Source organism: Drosophila bipectinata, chromosome 4, assembly GCF_030179905.1.
Source record: "Drosophila bipectinata strain 14024-0381.07 chromosome 4, DbipHiC1v2, whole genome shotgun sequence".
Lineage (NCBI taxonomy): Eukaryota > Metazoa > Arthropoda > Insecta > Diptera > Drosophilidae > Drosophila > Drosophila bipectinata.
The window spans coordinates 16722684-16740698 of NC_091740.1; the positions used below are offsets into that span (position 1 = coordinate 16722684).

The window sequence follows — 18015 nt, forward strand, 5'->3', positions numbered from 1 at the left end:
AACCGGATATATATCGCAAACATCGGATATAGTTGACCGATCCTTATGATTACATCATAATAAAACCAATTAACTAAAATAAAAAATCTAAAAAAATGTCCCAAGCTTCTATGTTCAAAAACACAAAAGTTTATATTTCTACCAAATACCATTTCCGATCGTTCAGTTATATGGCAGCTATAGGATATAGTCGGGCGATCCTAATCGGCTTTCTATCTTCAAAAACACGAAAGTTGGGTCATTTTCGATCGTTCAGTTATATGATAGCTATAAGATATAGTCGGCCGATCCTTATGAAATTTGGCATGTTGTAATGTTTTGTCAAAAATAGCTTTCCTGTAAAATTTGAACTCTGTAACTCTAAAAACACCAAAGTTGTACCATTTCCGATCAATCAGTTATATGGCAGCTATAGGATATGGTCGGCCGATCCGGGCCGTTCCGACTTATATACTGCGTGCAAAGGAAAGAAGGGTGTGTGCAAAGTTTCAAGACGATAGCTTCAAAACTGAGAGACTAGTTCGCGTAGAAACAGACAGACAGACGGACAGACAGACGGACAGACAGACGGACAGACGGACAGACGGACAGACGGACATGCTCATATCAACTCAAGAGGTGATCCTGATCAAGAATATATATACTTTATAGGGTCGGAGATGTCTCCTTCACTGCGTTGCACACTTTTGGACAAAATTATAATACCCTCTGCAAGGGTATAAAAATAGCAAAGTTTGGTAATTGGGAGTGGGAGAAGGCGTGGAAAATTTTTAAAAGAAACTTGAACTGGGTGGATATTGTAGAAGTCTCCCTGCCAAATCCTATAGCTCTATTTCTTATAGTCTCTGAGATTCTATATTTCTAAAGTCCACGCCTCGGCTCTTGATTCTGATCTATAAGATCTATAATATATATACTTTATAGGGTCGGAGATGTCTCTTTCTCTGCGTTGTACAATTTTGACCAAAATTATAATACCTCTGCAAGGGTATAAAAATGACAACGGCAGGATTAAAATATTTTCAATACGACAGTAATAAATGGTGGAGGTTATGAAGCAATACAACATATGTTCGTTTTATTCATCAATATTAAACAAAAAAAAATAATCAAAGCAAACAGAAAATAAATCTAATAGCATCTTCAATTAGATTTTATTGCAAATAACAAATGACCAACAAATTAGGGCAAATAGTTTATATGTTTGATCATCTGTGACAAAATATATTCGATTGGGCGATTGGCTTAATGTTAGAGGGTTGAAAATAATTTAGAAAACAGCTTTCAAAAGCGGAAGTGTACGTTTGCATTCACCTAGGTAAAGGAGTCTGATCTTGGAAGTCTTCCATTAAACACATTTATTTATTATTCGAATTCTTAAATAAAAAAATATCTTAATTATTGTACCAAAAAATATTTATTTTTAAAATCTTTATTTTTAACTTAAATTATAGTTCATTAGATTATAAAAGGATTTTAATGACCATCTGGGCAATCCCACAATCCCACAATCGTCCCACAATATATTGCCATTTTTTCGAACTAATACACATTTTTTTTATTCGAAATTTTTTGTTAGGTTTTGAATGTGAATGTGCCGGGCGAGGCTGAGGAGAAAAGTTGAATGAATCACAAGTCCCAGATGTGACGATTTAGCGTTATAAAGTTATATTTATATTTATTTTATTTTACCCGGTACTGGTAGAGTACAATGGTTTATTGTAGTCGTGTAAATGTATATAACATAGAGGAATACTCCTACACCGAAAAGTATGAGCAAAGATTATAAAGTACATAGATGGGACATCAGGGCCCAAAACGGTCAACTTTTTGCGTCGAGCTTGTTGGTGAGGGGGGAACGCACATGCATACGATTCTATTTTTAGAACTCTTCACATGTATCCGTCAACAAAAATGTGAACCTATGTGTGTATGTGTGACTGCTCGCACGACGGCGTAAAAAGGTTTTGGCTTCCAAATTTCAATTTCAATTTCAATTTCTCGTTTCTGTTTTCGATGCGCCGATGTGGTAGTTGGTAGAACCAATAGTATTTTTGATCGCCGCAGATCGAGACAGGATGGTGGCGTAATGCATAGAGTAGTTACTCTATGTGTAATTTTTCTGTGTTCAAATCCTCGTAAGGACTATGAACTTTTTCTTTCTTTTATAATTATTATTATTTTTTTTTCTTTAATTGTAATATTTTTCTTTAATTTTACAATTGTAAAATTGTTTTATTCTTCATTATGTCCCGCTAATAAAATGCTAACAAAATTTTAAAGGGAGTCCTTCCGGCATTTTGTCATCCGACACATCCGTCACTTATTTTTACAACAATTGTAATAGAATAATAATAACGTAAAAATTAAAAGTAAAAAAAAAAAAAATAAAACAAGAAAGGAAAGCTAACTTCAGGCGGAGCCGAAGTTTATATACCCTTGCTGTTAAAACCGGATATATATCGCAAACATCGGATATAGTTGGCCGATCCTTATGATTACATCATAATAAAACTAATTAACCAAAATAAAAAATCTAAAAAAAGTCCCAAACTTCTATCTTCAAAAATACGAAAGTTGATATTTCTACCAAGTACCATTTCCGATCGTTCAGTTATATGGCAGCTATAGGATATAGTCGGCCGATCCTAATGAAATTTGGTAGGTTGGATAAACTGGCCAAAAATAGAATCTGTATTAAGTTTCAGCTTTTTATCTTCAAAAACACGAAAGTTGGATCATTTCCGATCGTTCAGTTATATGGCAGCTATATGATATAGTCGGCCGATCCTTATGAAATTTGGCATGTCGTAATGGTTTGCCAAAAACTGTTTTCGTGTCAAATTTGAACTCTCTAACTCTAAAAACACCAAAGTTATACCATTTCCGATCAATCAATTATATGGCAGCTATAGGATATAGTCGGCCGATTCCGACTTATATACTGCGTGCAAAGGAAAGAAGGGTGTGTGCAAAGTTTCAAGACGATAGCTTCAAAACTGAGAGACTAGTTCGCGTAGAAACGGACAGACAGACGGACAGACGGACAGACGGACATGCTCATATCAACTCAGGAGGTGATCCTGATCAAGAATATATATACTTTATAGGGTCGGAGATGTCTCCTTCACTGCGTTGCACACTTTTGGACAAAATTATAATACCCTCTGCAAGGGTATAATGATCGGATCTATTATAAAAGATCTTTAAAACAATTTTTAGGCAGGCTCCGGTGTTTACTTTTTGGAAGTGAATTACTTTTATCCGACAAAAAGAAAAAATTAAGTGCCCCAGTGTTTAAACTCATATTTTACCTTTACTTTTTAAAACGACAGCTCTCGTTCAAGTGAAATGAAAAGAGAACGGCTATTTTATTTAAACAAGAAAGGAAAGCTAACTTCGGGCGGAGCCGAAGTTAATATACCCTTGCAGGTAAAACCGGATATATATCGCAAACATCGTATATAGTTGGCCGATCCTTATGAGAATATGATAATATAACTCAAGTTATTATTAAATAGAATCTAAAAAAACCCCAAATTTCTATTTCCAAAATACCAGAGTTGGTATTTCTACCAAAAACCATTTCCGATCGTTCAATTATATGGCAGCTATAAGATAAGCCGGTCGTTATAAAATTTGGTAGGTCGGATTAACTGACCAAAAATATAATCTGTACCAAGTTCCAGCTTTCTATATTCAAAAACACAAAAGTTGGGTCAATTCCGATCGGTCAGTTGTATGGCAGCTATAGGATATAGTCGGCCGATCCTTATGAAATTTGGTAGGTCTGATTATCTGACCAAAAGTAGTATTTGTACGAAGTTTAAGATATCTATCTTCAAAAACACGAAAGTTGGGTTATTTCCGATCGTTCAGTTATATGACAGCTATGGGATATAGTCGGCCGATCCTTATGAAATTTGGCATGTCGTATTATTTTGCCAAAAATAGCACTCATGTCAAATTTGAACTCTCTAACTTTAAAAACACCAAAGTTATACCATTTCCGATCAATCAGTTATATGGCAGCTATAGGATATAGTCGGCCGATCCCGGCCGTTCCGACTTATATACTGCGTGCAAAGGAAAGAAGGGTGTGTGCAAAGTTTCAAGACGATAGCTTTAAAACTGGGAGACTAGTTCGCGTAGAAACAGACAGACAGACGGACAGACGGACAGACGGACCGACGGACAGACGGACAGACGGACAGACGGACAGACGGACATGCTCATATCAACTCAGGAGGTGATCCTGATCAAGAATATATATACTTTATAGGGTCGGAGATGTCTCCTTCACTGCGTTGCACACTTTTGGACAAAATTATAATACCCTCTGCAAGGGTATAAAAATATAGCTAACTTCAGACGGACGAAGTTAATATACACTTGCAGGTAAAACCGGATATATGTACATCGCAAGTATCGAATAAAGTTGGTCGATCCTTATGAGAATATCATAATAAAAACAATTTATTTAGGAATTCGGAAGTTAGGAATTCCTTCCTAAACTTCAACAATTTTCTTTGAAAATTTTGAAGAAAATTTTTCATATTTAAAAAAATTGATAAGTTTAAAGGCGCTATACAAATATTATTGAATACATGTTAAGTCTAATACTCAGATCAGAAAACATGTTTGACGAGCAAAAATGTTTATTATTTCCAATGTGAACGAATATTTTTAAGTTACGCACCACGGTCCTACCCACTTAATGATTTGAATTTGAATTTAAACAAGAAAGGAAAGCTAACTTCGGGCGGAGCCGAAGCTTATATACCCTTGCAGTTTAAACCGGATATATATCGCAAACATCGGATATAGTTGGCCGATCCTTATGGGAATATGAATATATAATCCAATTTATTACAATACAATATCTAAAAAAAAGTCTCAAGCTTCTATCTTCAAAAATACCAAAGTTGGTATTTCTACCTAAAACCATTTCCGATCGTTCAGTTATATGGTAGCTATAAGATATAGTCGGCCGACCCAACTTTCGTGTTTTTGAAGATAGAAAGCTGAAATTTAATAAAGATTTTTTGGTCAGTTCATCTAACCTACCAAATTTCATAAGGATCGGCCAACTATATCCGATGTTTGCGATATATATCCGGTTTTAATTGCTTTTAAAACCGGTTTTAATTAATTTAATTTAATTAGTGGGAATGTATTAACAAAACATGAAACTGTTATGCCTCGTACTCAAAATATTTATTTACACCATATGTTAGCATAACAACTGCAAAGTCAGCTGTTGCATCCGAAAGCACGTGCGCTAAGTTTGTAATTTTCACATAGTGATTTGTTAAATTAGATTAATCGTGTAAAACACCATTGAAAAGAAAAATAGTAATGGACACTGATTTCATAGGTTTGTACTACATGTTAAATGTATTAACTGTTTAAATTGTGCAGTGTCTATACTAACATTTTGTCATTTTATAAATGCACCTTAAACTGAATTTGGGAAACAATTTTCAACTTTGGAAAGAGTTTTGAAATAGAAGAAATAGATAGTTTTTGTTGTTGTAGCGTTGTCAATACTGAACAATAGGCTGTTAGTCTTATTGAGCACTTTTCCCCACTATTGGTGCAATTTGAATTTTTCTTAGATAACCTAACTTTCCCCAACGCCGAGTTGGTCGCTGCTTGGAACAGCGAAAAGGGTCGGGCTGAGCAACAAATAGCTGTTCAATGTTTTTTTGAACGCCATGCAAATAACAATGTGGATTTCAAAAGAAAAAAGCCACCCATTTTTATGGGAAGTAATGGAAAATACGGTGCTTCCAGTCGACCACTCAAGAAAGCACAGCCGATTACATTCCTTTGCTGATGTGTTCAACAGAGCTATGGATACATCAGATCCAATTATTTCGTCCCTGAATTTATCGAGAGCCATAAAAAACAAAAGATTCTTTCGCTTCCAATTGAGGTAATTGAGATGCTTTCGTGCGAATACGAAAATAATGTTTGTCTCGAAGATGACGAAATTGACGTTCTTGGAGATTCAAAATTTTAGCCCGTTTGTATGGGATACCATTTCCCATTCATGAGTTGGCTAAAAAAAAATGGGCAGAAGGGGGCGTGGGAAAAATGTGAAAAAAGCAGTATACAATCATATTAGCACTCAATATAATTGTATATGTCGGGAAATGGTCGTCGTTTCCCTCTGCCATTTTGTATTTCACAACGCGCAGCGAGTCTTGTACGTCCGTTCACTTCAGAGGGCTATTCTTGATTGCCTTCCCTCTTCTCTTCCTCCTTTCCTCCTTTTTGCGCCACGCTAAGCAGGGCTTTACTCTCCTTCCCCACCGCGCTCTCATTCTCAAAGCTTGTCTCTCTTCATTCTCTCTTCATTTGCAATGTTTATTTATTTCCTCTTAGACTATACACTTAACTTATAATTAATCAGTAAATACGGTATTTGAACTTATCTAACTTATCTCCGACTCGGCCTTCCTGACTATAACACGTCCTCGAGTTGTTCTGCATAGTACAAGACTTATCATAACACATCATTATCAATATCCTATATTACTTATCTTATTTCTATGATTACAAAGCTTACTTATTCTTTAAGACAAATTTAATTGCACTTCTTGTGCCTTCACAAGAGTTTGACGGGATAACACTTCTCAAATTCTCTAGAGTACAAGCTCTCTTCCGTTCAAACCCAACCACTTGGAGGTCCATCAAACTTTCCTTTCTTTTACATGTTTTAGAGTACACGCTCTCTTCCGCTCAAGCTCAATCATCTGGTTACCAATTCAATCATCATCAAAACATCATTTTAGCAGGCTTCTCACACACAAACCAGAGTACTACGCTATCTTCTGCATAAAAATCTCTCTGCACCCCTCTTAGGTCATAGATCTCTTGCTTACACGCACTACTTTTTGCCGTTATCAAGCTCTTTCGCTAATTCTGTCTCTCGATCTTTAGACACACTACGCACACTATCATGTGGATATTTGTACACTCGTTTAGTTGTCAATGATTTTAACAAGTATCGGTCACCATCTAGCAATTGCACAATTTCGAATGGTCCCTTGAAAATTTTGGATCCAACTTCGTTTGGTGCCGCCCTTTGTTTTTCAGTAGTACATGATCGCCAATTTTATGCCTTAGGACCTGCGCATGCTTTTCATCTACTCTTGCCTTATCATACTGAGCATTCTTGCTTATACCTTCCTTTCTAGCCTTATTTAGGTCTACTCGCTCTTCCTCATTTACAGTAAGCATTCCCAGGGGCTCGCTTCTTTGCCAATCATCAACTCTAATGGACTATGGTTAGTTACACGGTTCATGGTTCAGTTTATTGCCAATTGTACTTCACCAAATGCCTCGTGAAGAAAAAAATTTCCCACTAATATCTATGTGTACCGTATGCCACGGTATCTCTAACTTGGGAATGGGATGTAACTCCGATTGTATTTTACCTGACACTGATTTTGACAATTTACATGTCACACAATTTTCTACAAATCGCACGTATTTCGACATTTCATCGAACCAATATGGCTTTTTTTTTTTGTTTTTTGCCACCCCAAGTGCATTATGGCTTCGTGAACATGATTAACGACTGACCACCTAAATTCCCTGGCACCTAATACGACTGGCAAGCATCGTGTCTTCCTATTTCTTTGAATTTTACGATGCAGCAAACTATTCCTGATTTCATAAGAACTTACTATTTATTTCTGCATTTCATCACTATTTAAATCGGACATATTGCGATATGTCTTCATCACGCTTCTGTTCGGATATAAGCCAGTTGTGGGTTATAGTTGCCAAGTCAAGCCGTACCTCCACTACCTTACTCAAACTTTTCTGCTCTACTATAGTGACGGGATTCCTAGACAAGCAGTCAACGTGAGCCATTTGACTCCCTTTCTTGTATTCGTGGTTAATTCGTATGCGTGCAGAAATGACCACCAAAGATGAACCCGCGGTGTCAATACCGCTTTCTTTTGACTTGCTGTAACAGAATTACAATCAGTATGTACTGTAAACTTTCTGCCGCTTAAATAATGTCGGAAATTTCTGATCGCGTTGTACACCGCCTTGAGTTCATACGAGTGATATTTTGATTCAGGTATTGTGGTGCATTTACTGTAGTACTCAATTACACGGCGCTGACCATCTACCATGTGTAATAGCATAGCGCCATACCCATTGGCGCTAGCATCCGTATGCAGCTATATTCGTAGGTTGGGATCGAATATGGTCAACACGGGGTCACTAGTTAGCAACTTAATAATCTTTTTACGAATTTCCTCATGCTTTTCTTTCCAGTCAAATTCGTTCTTTTTTGATGTTAGCAAATTAAGAGGCTTCATTACTTCTGAGAAATGTGGAACAAATTTCCTAAAGTAAGATACTAAACCTATAAACTGTCTAGTTGGTGTGACTGATTCTGGTTTGGGCATTTGGGTTAGTGCTTGTATTTTTCAAGGATTGGGTTTAAGCTCGCCATCTCTTATAAGAAAACTAAAGAACTCTATCTATGTTTGCAGAAATTTGCACTTTCTAATGTTAAAGGAAAAGCCTGACTTTGATAATACGCTTAGAACTGTTTCCAATCTGTCAAATGCTTCCTCTTAGTACTAGATACAATTAATTCGTCATCAATGTAAACTACTGCGTGTTTATTAACCAAGTCTCCTAAAGCTATGAACTATGACACGTTGAAAGACAGAAGAAGCGTTTTTGAGGCCGAAGGGCATGCCTAAAAATTCATATTGACCCTCTGGGATCACGAATGCAGTTGATAACCTGATAGATAGAAGCCGAACCTGATAGAAGCCACTGGCCATGTCTAGACTAGAGAAATATTTACCGCCTCGTAGGCGATCTATTTTGTCTGATATTAATGGCAAGGGGTATCTATCTGACACAGTATTTGTGTTGAGTTCTCGATAATCTATGCATAGTCTATCACTGCCGTCCTTCTTTTTTACTAGTAACATTGGTCTAGAGAAAGGAGCTACTTGGTCGAATTACGTTGGATTCTAGCATTTGCTGAATCTTTTCTCTCACTATTTCTTTCTCACCCTCGCTAAGACGATGGTCGTCTCTGTACCGTTTTTTTTACGTCTACTTAAAGTATTTCTATAGAACCTGTCTATTTGGAATGCCATCAATGAGAAATTTGGAATATTTTGCCAGTATGTCGTTTAATTTTAACTTATCACTATTACTTAATTCCACATTAACATTACTTTTATGATCTATCGCATTTACATTTTTGTCGTTGTTTAAGGATAATAGGGTTTGAGTTCTGTAGATATCGAATCTATCTCTTTCTAAAGTTACTCCAAAACCAAGCTCAAAAATGTCTTGTCCAATTACCATATCATATTTTAGGCACTTATTATCTACTACGTGATATAACAATTCAAAATTAAATTCAGAGACTTCCATGGTGGACAGAATTTGCATATTGCTCTTGACAACGTTGTCGCCTATGACTTTCAAAACAACCATGTTATGGATTCTTTTACCGGCCAGCTTCGCGCCGACTGTTTCTTTTAACAAAGAGCATTCTGATCCCGAATCGAAGAAAAATGGAAACTTCTCACCAAATTGAATTGCAGTCCCGTTAGGCTGATGTACTGCGCACATGTCTACCCTTTTTTCGGTGCTGCTGCGGCTCGCTGTTGCTGTTCCCCTCGTAAACACTAACGCGATATGTCCAACGCCGCCACACTTGAAACAAGTTAGTGTTGATCTCTCTCTCATCGTTGTTCTGTTGTTGCTATGGCTCGGTCTAGTCTCGTTTCGCTCTTCTGTTCTCCTCTTGCGACACTCCATTGCCTTATGTCCAAGTTTCCCGCAATTATGACATCTAATCGGCGTCTGCATTTTGAACCTTTTCTTTTCGGGTCCCTCTGATCCAGAAAATTCTACATTTCTGCTGAAAGTGTGTGCCTTAAGTTGTTGTTGCAGTTCAGCACGCGTTTTTATGTTTGTGGTGAACGCTACACGCTGCAGTCTAGAGTCAATTTGGGATGCATGAGCCAAGACTAGGGATATGGCAGTCTCCTCATGGGTCATTGATTTCCACTTGGTCAATAATCCGAGATCAATAATCACCGAGAGGCATTCATTTGCATTCGGGCGTCCTTTGAGCATGTTGAGCAATACTGCTGCCGGCTTCTCGTTGCCTTCGTAGCGTTCCATGAACAATTCTCGGAATTGCGACCAGCTCATTCCAGGAAAACAAATTTGCGACAGCCACTGAGATGCACTACCGAGCAGCAATACTATACACTTAACTTATAATTAATCAGTAAAAACGGTATTTGAAATTAAATCTAACTTATCTCCGACATATACCATCCATAAGGTCCATCCAAATTTATTGTGGAAATTTATTTATTTATTTATTGTAATGTTTTACATTATCAATTCAATATATATACATTTCAATTTCAATTTCTCGTTCCTGTTTTCGATGCGCCGATGTGGTAGTTGGTAGAATAAATAGTATTTTTAATCGCCGCAGATCGTGACAGGATGGTAGCGTAATGCATAGAGTAGTTACTCTATGTGTAATTTTTCTGTGTTCAAATCCTCGTAAGGACTTTGAACTTTTTCCTTCTTTTATAATTATTATTTTTTTTTTATTTTTCTTTTATTGTAATATTTTTCTTTAATTTTACAATTGTAAAATTGTTTTATTCTTCCTTATGTCCCGCTAATAAAATGCTAATAAAATTTCAAGGTAGTCTTTCCGGCATTTTGTCATCCGACACGTCCGTCACTTAGTTTTACAACAATTGTAAAAGAATACAATTAAAAATAATAATAATAACGTAAAAATTAAAAGTAAATATAATAAGAATTAAAACTTTATCAAAAATTGAAAAAACCGCCCGCTAATGAAATCGAACCCAGGACCCCATGAATAAGGACCGCGCACTATCCATCTAGGCTACCCTCGAAGTTGATTTTATGATACTTAAAAGTCACTTAGTTTTACAACAATTGTAAAAGAATACAATTAAAAATAATAATAATAACGTAAAAATTAAAAGTAAATATAATAAGAATCATAAAATTAAAACTTTATCAAAAATTGAAAAAACCGCCCGCTAATGAAATCGAACCCAGGACCCCATGAATAAGGACCGCGCACTATCCATCTAGGCTACCCTCGAAGTTGATTTTATGATACTTAAAATTGGTGTTAAAGGAGGCGCTAGAATCCATACCAAAAACAGAGCTGACGAGTAAGGATAGTAAAAGATATTTCTGATCTCTTTACTCTTACATTGGTTCGATTACAAAGTTTCAAACTTTCATCGTTCCAAAGATGTTACGATCTAAAAATAGAATTCTCTCTTTCCCTCTCTTATCTGCCAGCCGTTTGTCGTGGAACCCGTTCTCCAATGTTTTCATTATTACAGCGGGTTCCACGACGGAAAAAATTAACAAATTTTAGAGCGGGTTCCACGATGCGGCTTGCCAAAATGCCGTAGAACCCGCACCTTTAGACATTTTTACAGCGGGTTCCACTACAAACTGAGACAATGTTAAGGGTTTTTTACAATTTTGTATTTTTTTTATTGGATTATAAATTTGGATTATAAGGAAAACACATTAAAAGAATAAAAATATAATATAAATAGATTTAAAATTAAAAAAAATGGATTTCCCGAGCCTGGTTTGAACTCGTTTTACTTTGCACACCAGCCAAGCACTCTACCAGTCGGCTATTCCTCATTCGTTGTCGCGCGAAAAATTTCTAAAACTTAACTTGTCGCGCAATGGAACCCGCTCGTTCCAGCGGGTTCCACTGCTGGAACCCGCCATAGAAAATTTTTCTTTGTATGAGATGTCCCATCTATGTACTTTATAATCTTTGCTATTAGTAATAATTCATATTACAAGATCTCGTGTCTACCTCAAAAATATTATTCTCTTTAAATTCTTAAATTATTAAAAATTCTAAAATTTGTAAGAAAACTTAAACTACGTTATTAGCGACAAAAAATGAAATCACTTCTTTCCCTAAGTATCGCTTAGACTAAGTATTGTTAAAAATTGTGCGCTAATCTTAAGAATAAAATTTCCACATTCAATTCAAAATTCAAACAAAAAAAAAGAAAGGAAAGCTAACTTCGGGCGGAGCCGAAGTTTATATACCCTTGCAGTTAAAACCGGATATATATCGCAAACATCGGATATAGTTGGCCGATCCTTATGAAAATATGATAATATAACCCAATTTAATATAATACAAAAACCAAACCTAAAAATATCCCAAACTTCTATCTTCAAAAACACAAAAGTTGGGTCATTTCCGATCGTTCAGTTATATGGCAGCTATAGGATATAGTCGGCCGATCCTTATGAAATTTGGCATGTCGTAATGTTTTGCCAAAAAATGCTCTCATGTCAAATTTGAACTCTCTAACTTTAAAAACGTCAAAGTTATACCATTTCCGATCAATCAGTTATATGGCAGCTATAGGATATAGTCGGCCGATCCGGGCGTTCCGACCTTTATACTGCGTGCAAAAGAAAGAAGGGTGTGTGCAAAGTTTCAAGACGATAGCTTTAAAACTGAGAGACTAGTTCGCTTAGAAACGGACAGACAGACAGACAGACAGACAGACAGACAGACGGACAGACGGACATGCTCATATCAACTCAGGAGGTGATCCTGATCAAGAATATATATACTTTATAGGGTCGGAGATGTCTCCTTCACTGCGTTGCACACTTTTGGACAAAATTATAATACCCTCTGCAAGGGTATAAAAAGCGGAAAAAACCGGAGAGAATTATTTAAATTAAATTACGTGCTTAAGATACATTTAAAACATTTCAATATTCACAACGGCTAATCTGATGTACATATTGTAGGCCCCTTGAGATTTTTATATTCTTTTATATATCTAAATTTTTTAAATATTTCAGACTTACAATATTCAGCTGATGTTTCTCACACTAACTCTCATGACAGTACATCAGACGGAAACTCTGATCACAATTCATCTGGAGACGAGGATTCCCAAATGCGATTGAGACTTAAACGGAAATTACAGCGTAATCGAACTTCTTTTACCAATGAACAAATTGATAGCCTGGAAAAAGGTAAAACATTTTTAGACTCATTGTCAAAAGAAAAATATCTATAAAAATATTTTATTTCAAAATTCTCATACCCAATATTGTAATTCTCACTGTGGTGAGGAGGTGAGAAACTGTATGGCTTCGCGTGCGCAAGAGAACACTTTAAATACCAATTGCAACCAATTTTTATAAAAATATAAAAAAAAAATTAAAAAAACAAGAAAGGAAAGCTAACTTTGGGCGGAGCCGAAGTTGATATACCCTTGCAGTTACCGGATATATATCGAAAACATCGGATATAGTTGGCCGATACTTATGAGAATATCATAATAAAACTAATTAATTACAAAAAAATATCTAAAAAAAAGTCCCAAGCTTCCATCTTCAAAAATTTGGTATTTCTACCAAATACCATTTCCGATCGTTCAGTTATATGTCAGCTGTAAGATGCCATAAGTCAGTTTATGGCAGCTATAGGATATAGTCGGCCGATCCCGGTCGTTCCGACTTATATACTGCGTGCAAAGATAGAGACTAGTTTGCGTAGAAACAGACAGTCGGACATGCTCATATAAACTCAGGAGGTGATCCTGATGAAGAATATATATACTTTATAAGGTCGGAGATGTCTCCGTCACTGCGTTGCACACTTTTGGAAAAAATTATAATACCCTCTGCAAGGGTATATAGTAAAAGGGAAAAAGACTCTAGATCAGTCTATGCTTGGCCTTAATAATATAAAGGTTAAGAGATGTTAAGATAATAACCTAAATAAAAAAGGTTAAGAGGGATACTAGCATCGTATTCTGAAAGCTATATAATGGAATCCCACAAAAATGCATAAGTACGGGAATAGTGAAGATTCTTTTATGGTGGCGACAAAACAGTTTAAAGGTGTCCATCTCGATTGAGTGTAGATGAAAAATAAATAGTCCGAGATAAAATACAACAAATGCGGCTGGTGTCATAAGGCCAAGTAGCTCACCCTTTGCTAGTCCAATACATATTTAGGTTGAAAAATGCCAGTTCCGTTTTCCACCGCGCCGTTGTACAGGCCTTAGGCAAATTAGCAAACACATATACAATGGTTTACATTGATAATGTATTGATCGTGGCTGACTCAAAAGAGCAAGCCTTTCAAAGATTATATGTTGTCCTAAAAGCTTTATCAGTTGCAGTATCTTAGCTTGGCTTTTATATTAAAAATGGAACAATTGAGCTAAATAATCGAAAAATAAAAGCGTAGTCCGAATTACCACAACCAACGACGGTCAATCAACTCAGGAAGTTTATTGGTCTTGCGTCATAATTTAGGCAATTCGTGTCGCGATTTTCGGAACAAATGAAGCCGTTGTATCAATTGACATCCAAAAACAATGAATTCAATTGGAAGTATTAGCACGAGCACATACACCAACAAATAATGAAAGTACTGATAAATAGCCCAGTATTAATCATTTTCAATCTTGATCTTTCTATTTAACTGCACACCGATGCAACGTTGATTTTTTTGTCGCGAAACCCAATAAGGAAACTGTTGAGAACACAATAGGGTGTCGGAACAGGAATTGCAAGAAGAGACCGCAAAGACATAAGAAATGAGAGGCAAGGTTTTATATCGCAAGATTCTAAGAAATGGGAAAACACGCTGCTTACCAGTATTTCCGAGTGCTTTTAGGTGGTCTGTGATTAATCATATACACGGTGGCTTAATGCATTTGGGTTGGCAGAAAACCTTAGATAATGTCTATCATAACAGTACTGGTTCCAGAAACTCTCAAAGTATGTCAGAAAATTCGTTGAAAACGGCATAATCTGTAAATTATCAAAGACCTCCTCAGGTAAGATACAAATGGAAATGCATCCCATACCAAAAGCTCACATTCCACATACAGTCCAAGGAATTTTTTATAGATCGAGTAAACGCATTTACTAAATATGTTTTTCTACATTGTACCTTTGGTTTAGACACCGAAAACTGTATAAATTCCGTTAAGCCTGGTATTTCTATCTTTGGTGTGCCAAACCACATAATGGCCGATCAGGGCAGAAGTTTTTCTAGCGTTAGGTTCCGGGATTTTTGAACGGAAAATAAAGTTGACTTGCATTTTGTAGGGACAAGAGCAAGACCTGCGAATGGGCAGGTAGAACGTGTCATAAGATGTTAATAGAAGTAGAAACCAGCGAACGTTTTTGGCAAGATCCATTGAAAGAAAGCCAGTTGGCCATAAATCGTACAAGCCATTTAGTGCCCTAGAGTTATTAATGGGCAATGGGCGCATTGCCAATGGATGAGGAAAAAGAAGTTAATGTTAAACAAATAAGTGCAAAGGCCAAAGAAAATGTTGATAAAAATGATGTATATGATAAGAACCGTAAAGATAAAAATAGGGCTTAGATAAAGAAATACCATGTTGATGATCATGTGTTATTGAAAAGTGAGGAACGACACCAAACGAAATTGGATCCGAATTTTAAAGGACTATTTAAGATTTTTGAGTTACTTGATGGTGATCGATACATGTTAAAGTCTTTAACTAGTAAGAGAACTTATAAGTATAAGTATGCTTGCGAGCATTGCCATATGAGCGAGATGAGCGACGTGGGTCGGAAAGGTATTCCTGCTAGCAAGTGAGTTGAGGGAAACACACACCATACACAGGGGCTATGTCCAAAAGCTAATGGACATGCTAGTGATAGATGACATTGTGTGAGGCGGACGGTGGATCTGAGATTGTTGAGGAGGATCAACTAAGGAGGTGATCCTGATCAAGATATATATACTTTATAGGGTTGAAGATGCCTTCTTCACTGCGTTGCAGTAAGAACTTGGACTCGTTTAATTTCCGCGCAGATCAAGTTTGTGTCAAAATCTTTCCACGCCAAACCCTGCCCCCCGAAACAGAAATCTCGTTGTAGCTCGTTTATGTTGGAAAATGATAATATTAAGAGGAGTTATAGCCTTTTTAGTCTACTTCACTACTGTTTTAATAGTAGGCGGCTGCCGTGGTTGTTTTGCACAAGCGAAAAAGTATGTAACAAAAATTTGTTTCTGAGTTTAAATTTTAAAGGTTAGTTAAATTGTGGGTGGAAGAGATGAGTAGCGGGTATAATATAGTCGGGAGCTATAGGATGTCGGGATATAAATACATATGTCCGATCTTACCATAACTAACAATAGAAACCTCCATCCATCTGCAAGCGCAGATAAGCGTCGTCTTTGCCTGAAGTAAAAGTTATTTTCATGAATAAAGTTTTTTAACATATTTATTTTCAATTAATAATAATTAATAATTATTTTATAAAATTTACCTTGCAGAATTTGAGAGAACACACTATCCTGATGTTTTTGCACGAGAGAGACTTGCGGATAAAATTGGTTTGCCAGAGGCACGTATTCAGGTTTGTCTTTCTGTTTTGTTCAATTGTATTCTGTTTTAATACTCTTGCAGAGACTATTATAATTTTTTTTTTCTAAATTTGGCAAAATGGTAAAGAAAATTCAAGAAATTCTGGATCAAAAGCAAGGTGTTTTATTCAAAAACTAGCTTCCCTAGCTTTAACGAAGTTTTATCACACATTTTTTTTGTGTCCGACTGTCAAGTTGAATTGACAAAGATCATTACCTTATATCTGAATGTAAAAGAACGTACCGACTACCATACATATATATTTTTGTAGATACATACAAACTTAACTTTTATTTTTTAGATTTTTATTTAAACGACTATATATAATTTTTCTACATATCAGCCCTACGCATATAACATTCAATCAGCAAACCTAATTTTCTGTCCGTCTTTCTCCGAGAAAAGCTTATTATCAGATTTTCTAAGGGTCAAACCCATTTATTTGCCAGGTCCCGATAGAGTACCAGGCTGTGTGCTAAAATACTGTGCCAGGGCTCCCTGTTCTTTGATCATCACTTCGACCATGTCAGCATGGCTTCATTAAGGGTCGCTCCTCCGGCTAAGACGGACTATAAACTTTAGTTTATAGGGTCTTATGTTCAAACTGCCCTATCATTTATCTTTCCTGTCCGTGAAACTTAACAATATGTATTTTATATTTTCATTTTTGAGTTATCTTTCACACTTTACTATTTAAATACATAACTTGTTTCCCTAGCGCCCCTCGGCCGTCTGGGCTTCTGTGATAAATGCAGGGATGCTAGCTGATGCTAATAATTGGTGCACGAGCCATTCCCTAAATTCCAAAAAACCTCCAAGCAAATGTTTTGCTGAGTGTTGGTACTTGCAACCCAATAGGGAAGAATAATGAAAAGTATTTAACCCTAAAAGTCGTGCGATTTGGTTAAATTTTGTTTTGTAGATATATATTGGAATTTGACATGCATTAGAATAGCTTAGCATCAAAACATTACCGAAAGGCTTTTGTGAACTGGCGCTATATTGACGCCTTTGAATTAAACTTAAATCGCGTATGTACCAAAAAGGTCTAAATGCCAAAATGCCAAATCGGATACATATATCTCTTATTTTTTTCAAGATTGAAAAATAAAAATTGGTATGTCAAATTGGTTTATAAAACGTGTTTTATTTGACAAAATGTTTTACGTGAATGGCAGACTCAAGCACTTGACTTAAACTTGAACTTGGGGCGTGTCGTATTGTTTAATAAAAATAAAACAGTTTCTATCTTGCCTGTATTTGATCAATTATATTTGACTGTGGATGTTAATGTTTTCACACATCATCGTATGGTGTATGGTGAGCCAACACCAATGTAAGCAAGGACGAAGCGCTAATAATTCGGCTTATTAAAAGGCATGTCAATAAAAAAAATTATTTGTTCTTTACTTCTCGCATTTTCCCCCAAAACTGCCTGTTACGATAGATAGTAAAACTGCTCCCGCGGCATCCGGCAACGCCGAAGTTGCAGAACCGATAATTTAAGCGCTGTTGA

At 36.2% G+C, this 18015-nt stretch overlaps 1 protein-coding gene across 3 annotated transcripts in view; it reads left to right on the forward strand.

Annotated features, from left to right (window-relative positions):
- Window positions 1–18015, forward strand: part of toy (twin of eyeless) — a 59711-nt gene that overhangs the window by 22928 nt on the left and 18768 nt on the right. For 2 of the 3 annotated variants that reach the window (XM_043213344.2, XM_070282420.1), the window contains 2 exons: window positions 12934–13110; window positions 16409–16491. In XM_043213344.2, the coding sequence (XP_043069279.1) occupies window positions 12934–13110; window positions 16409–16491 (260 nt within the window). The remainder of the gene's footprint in view (window positions 1–12933; window positions 13111–16408; window positions 16492–18015) is intronic. The other variant, XM_043213345.2, reaches the window with a different exon arrangement.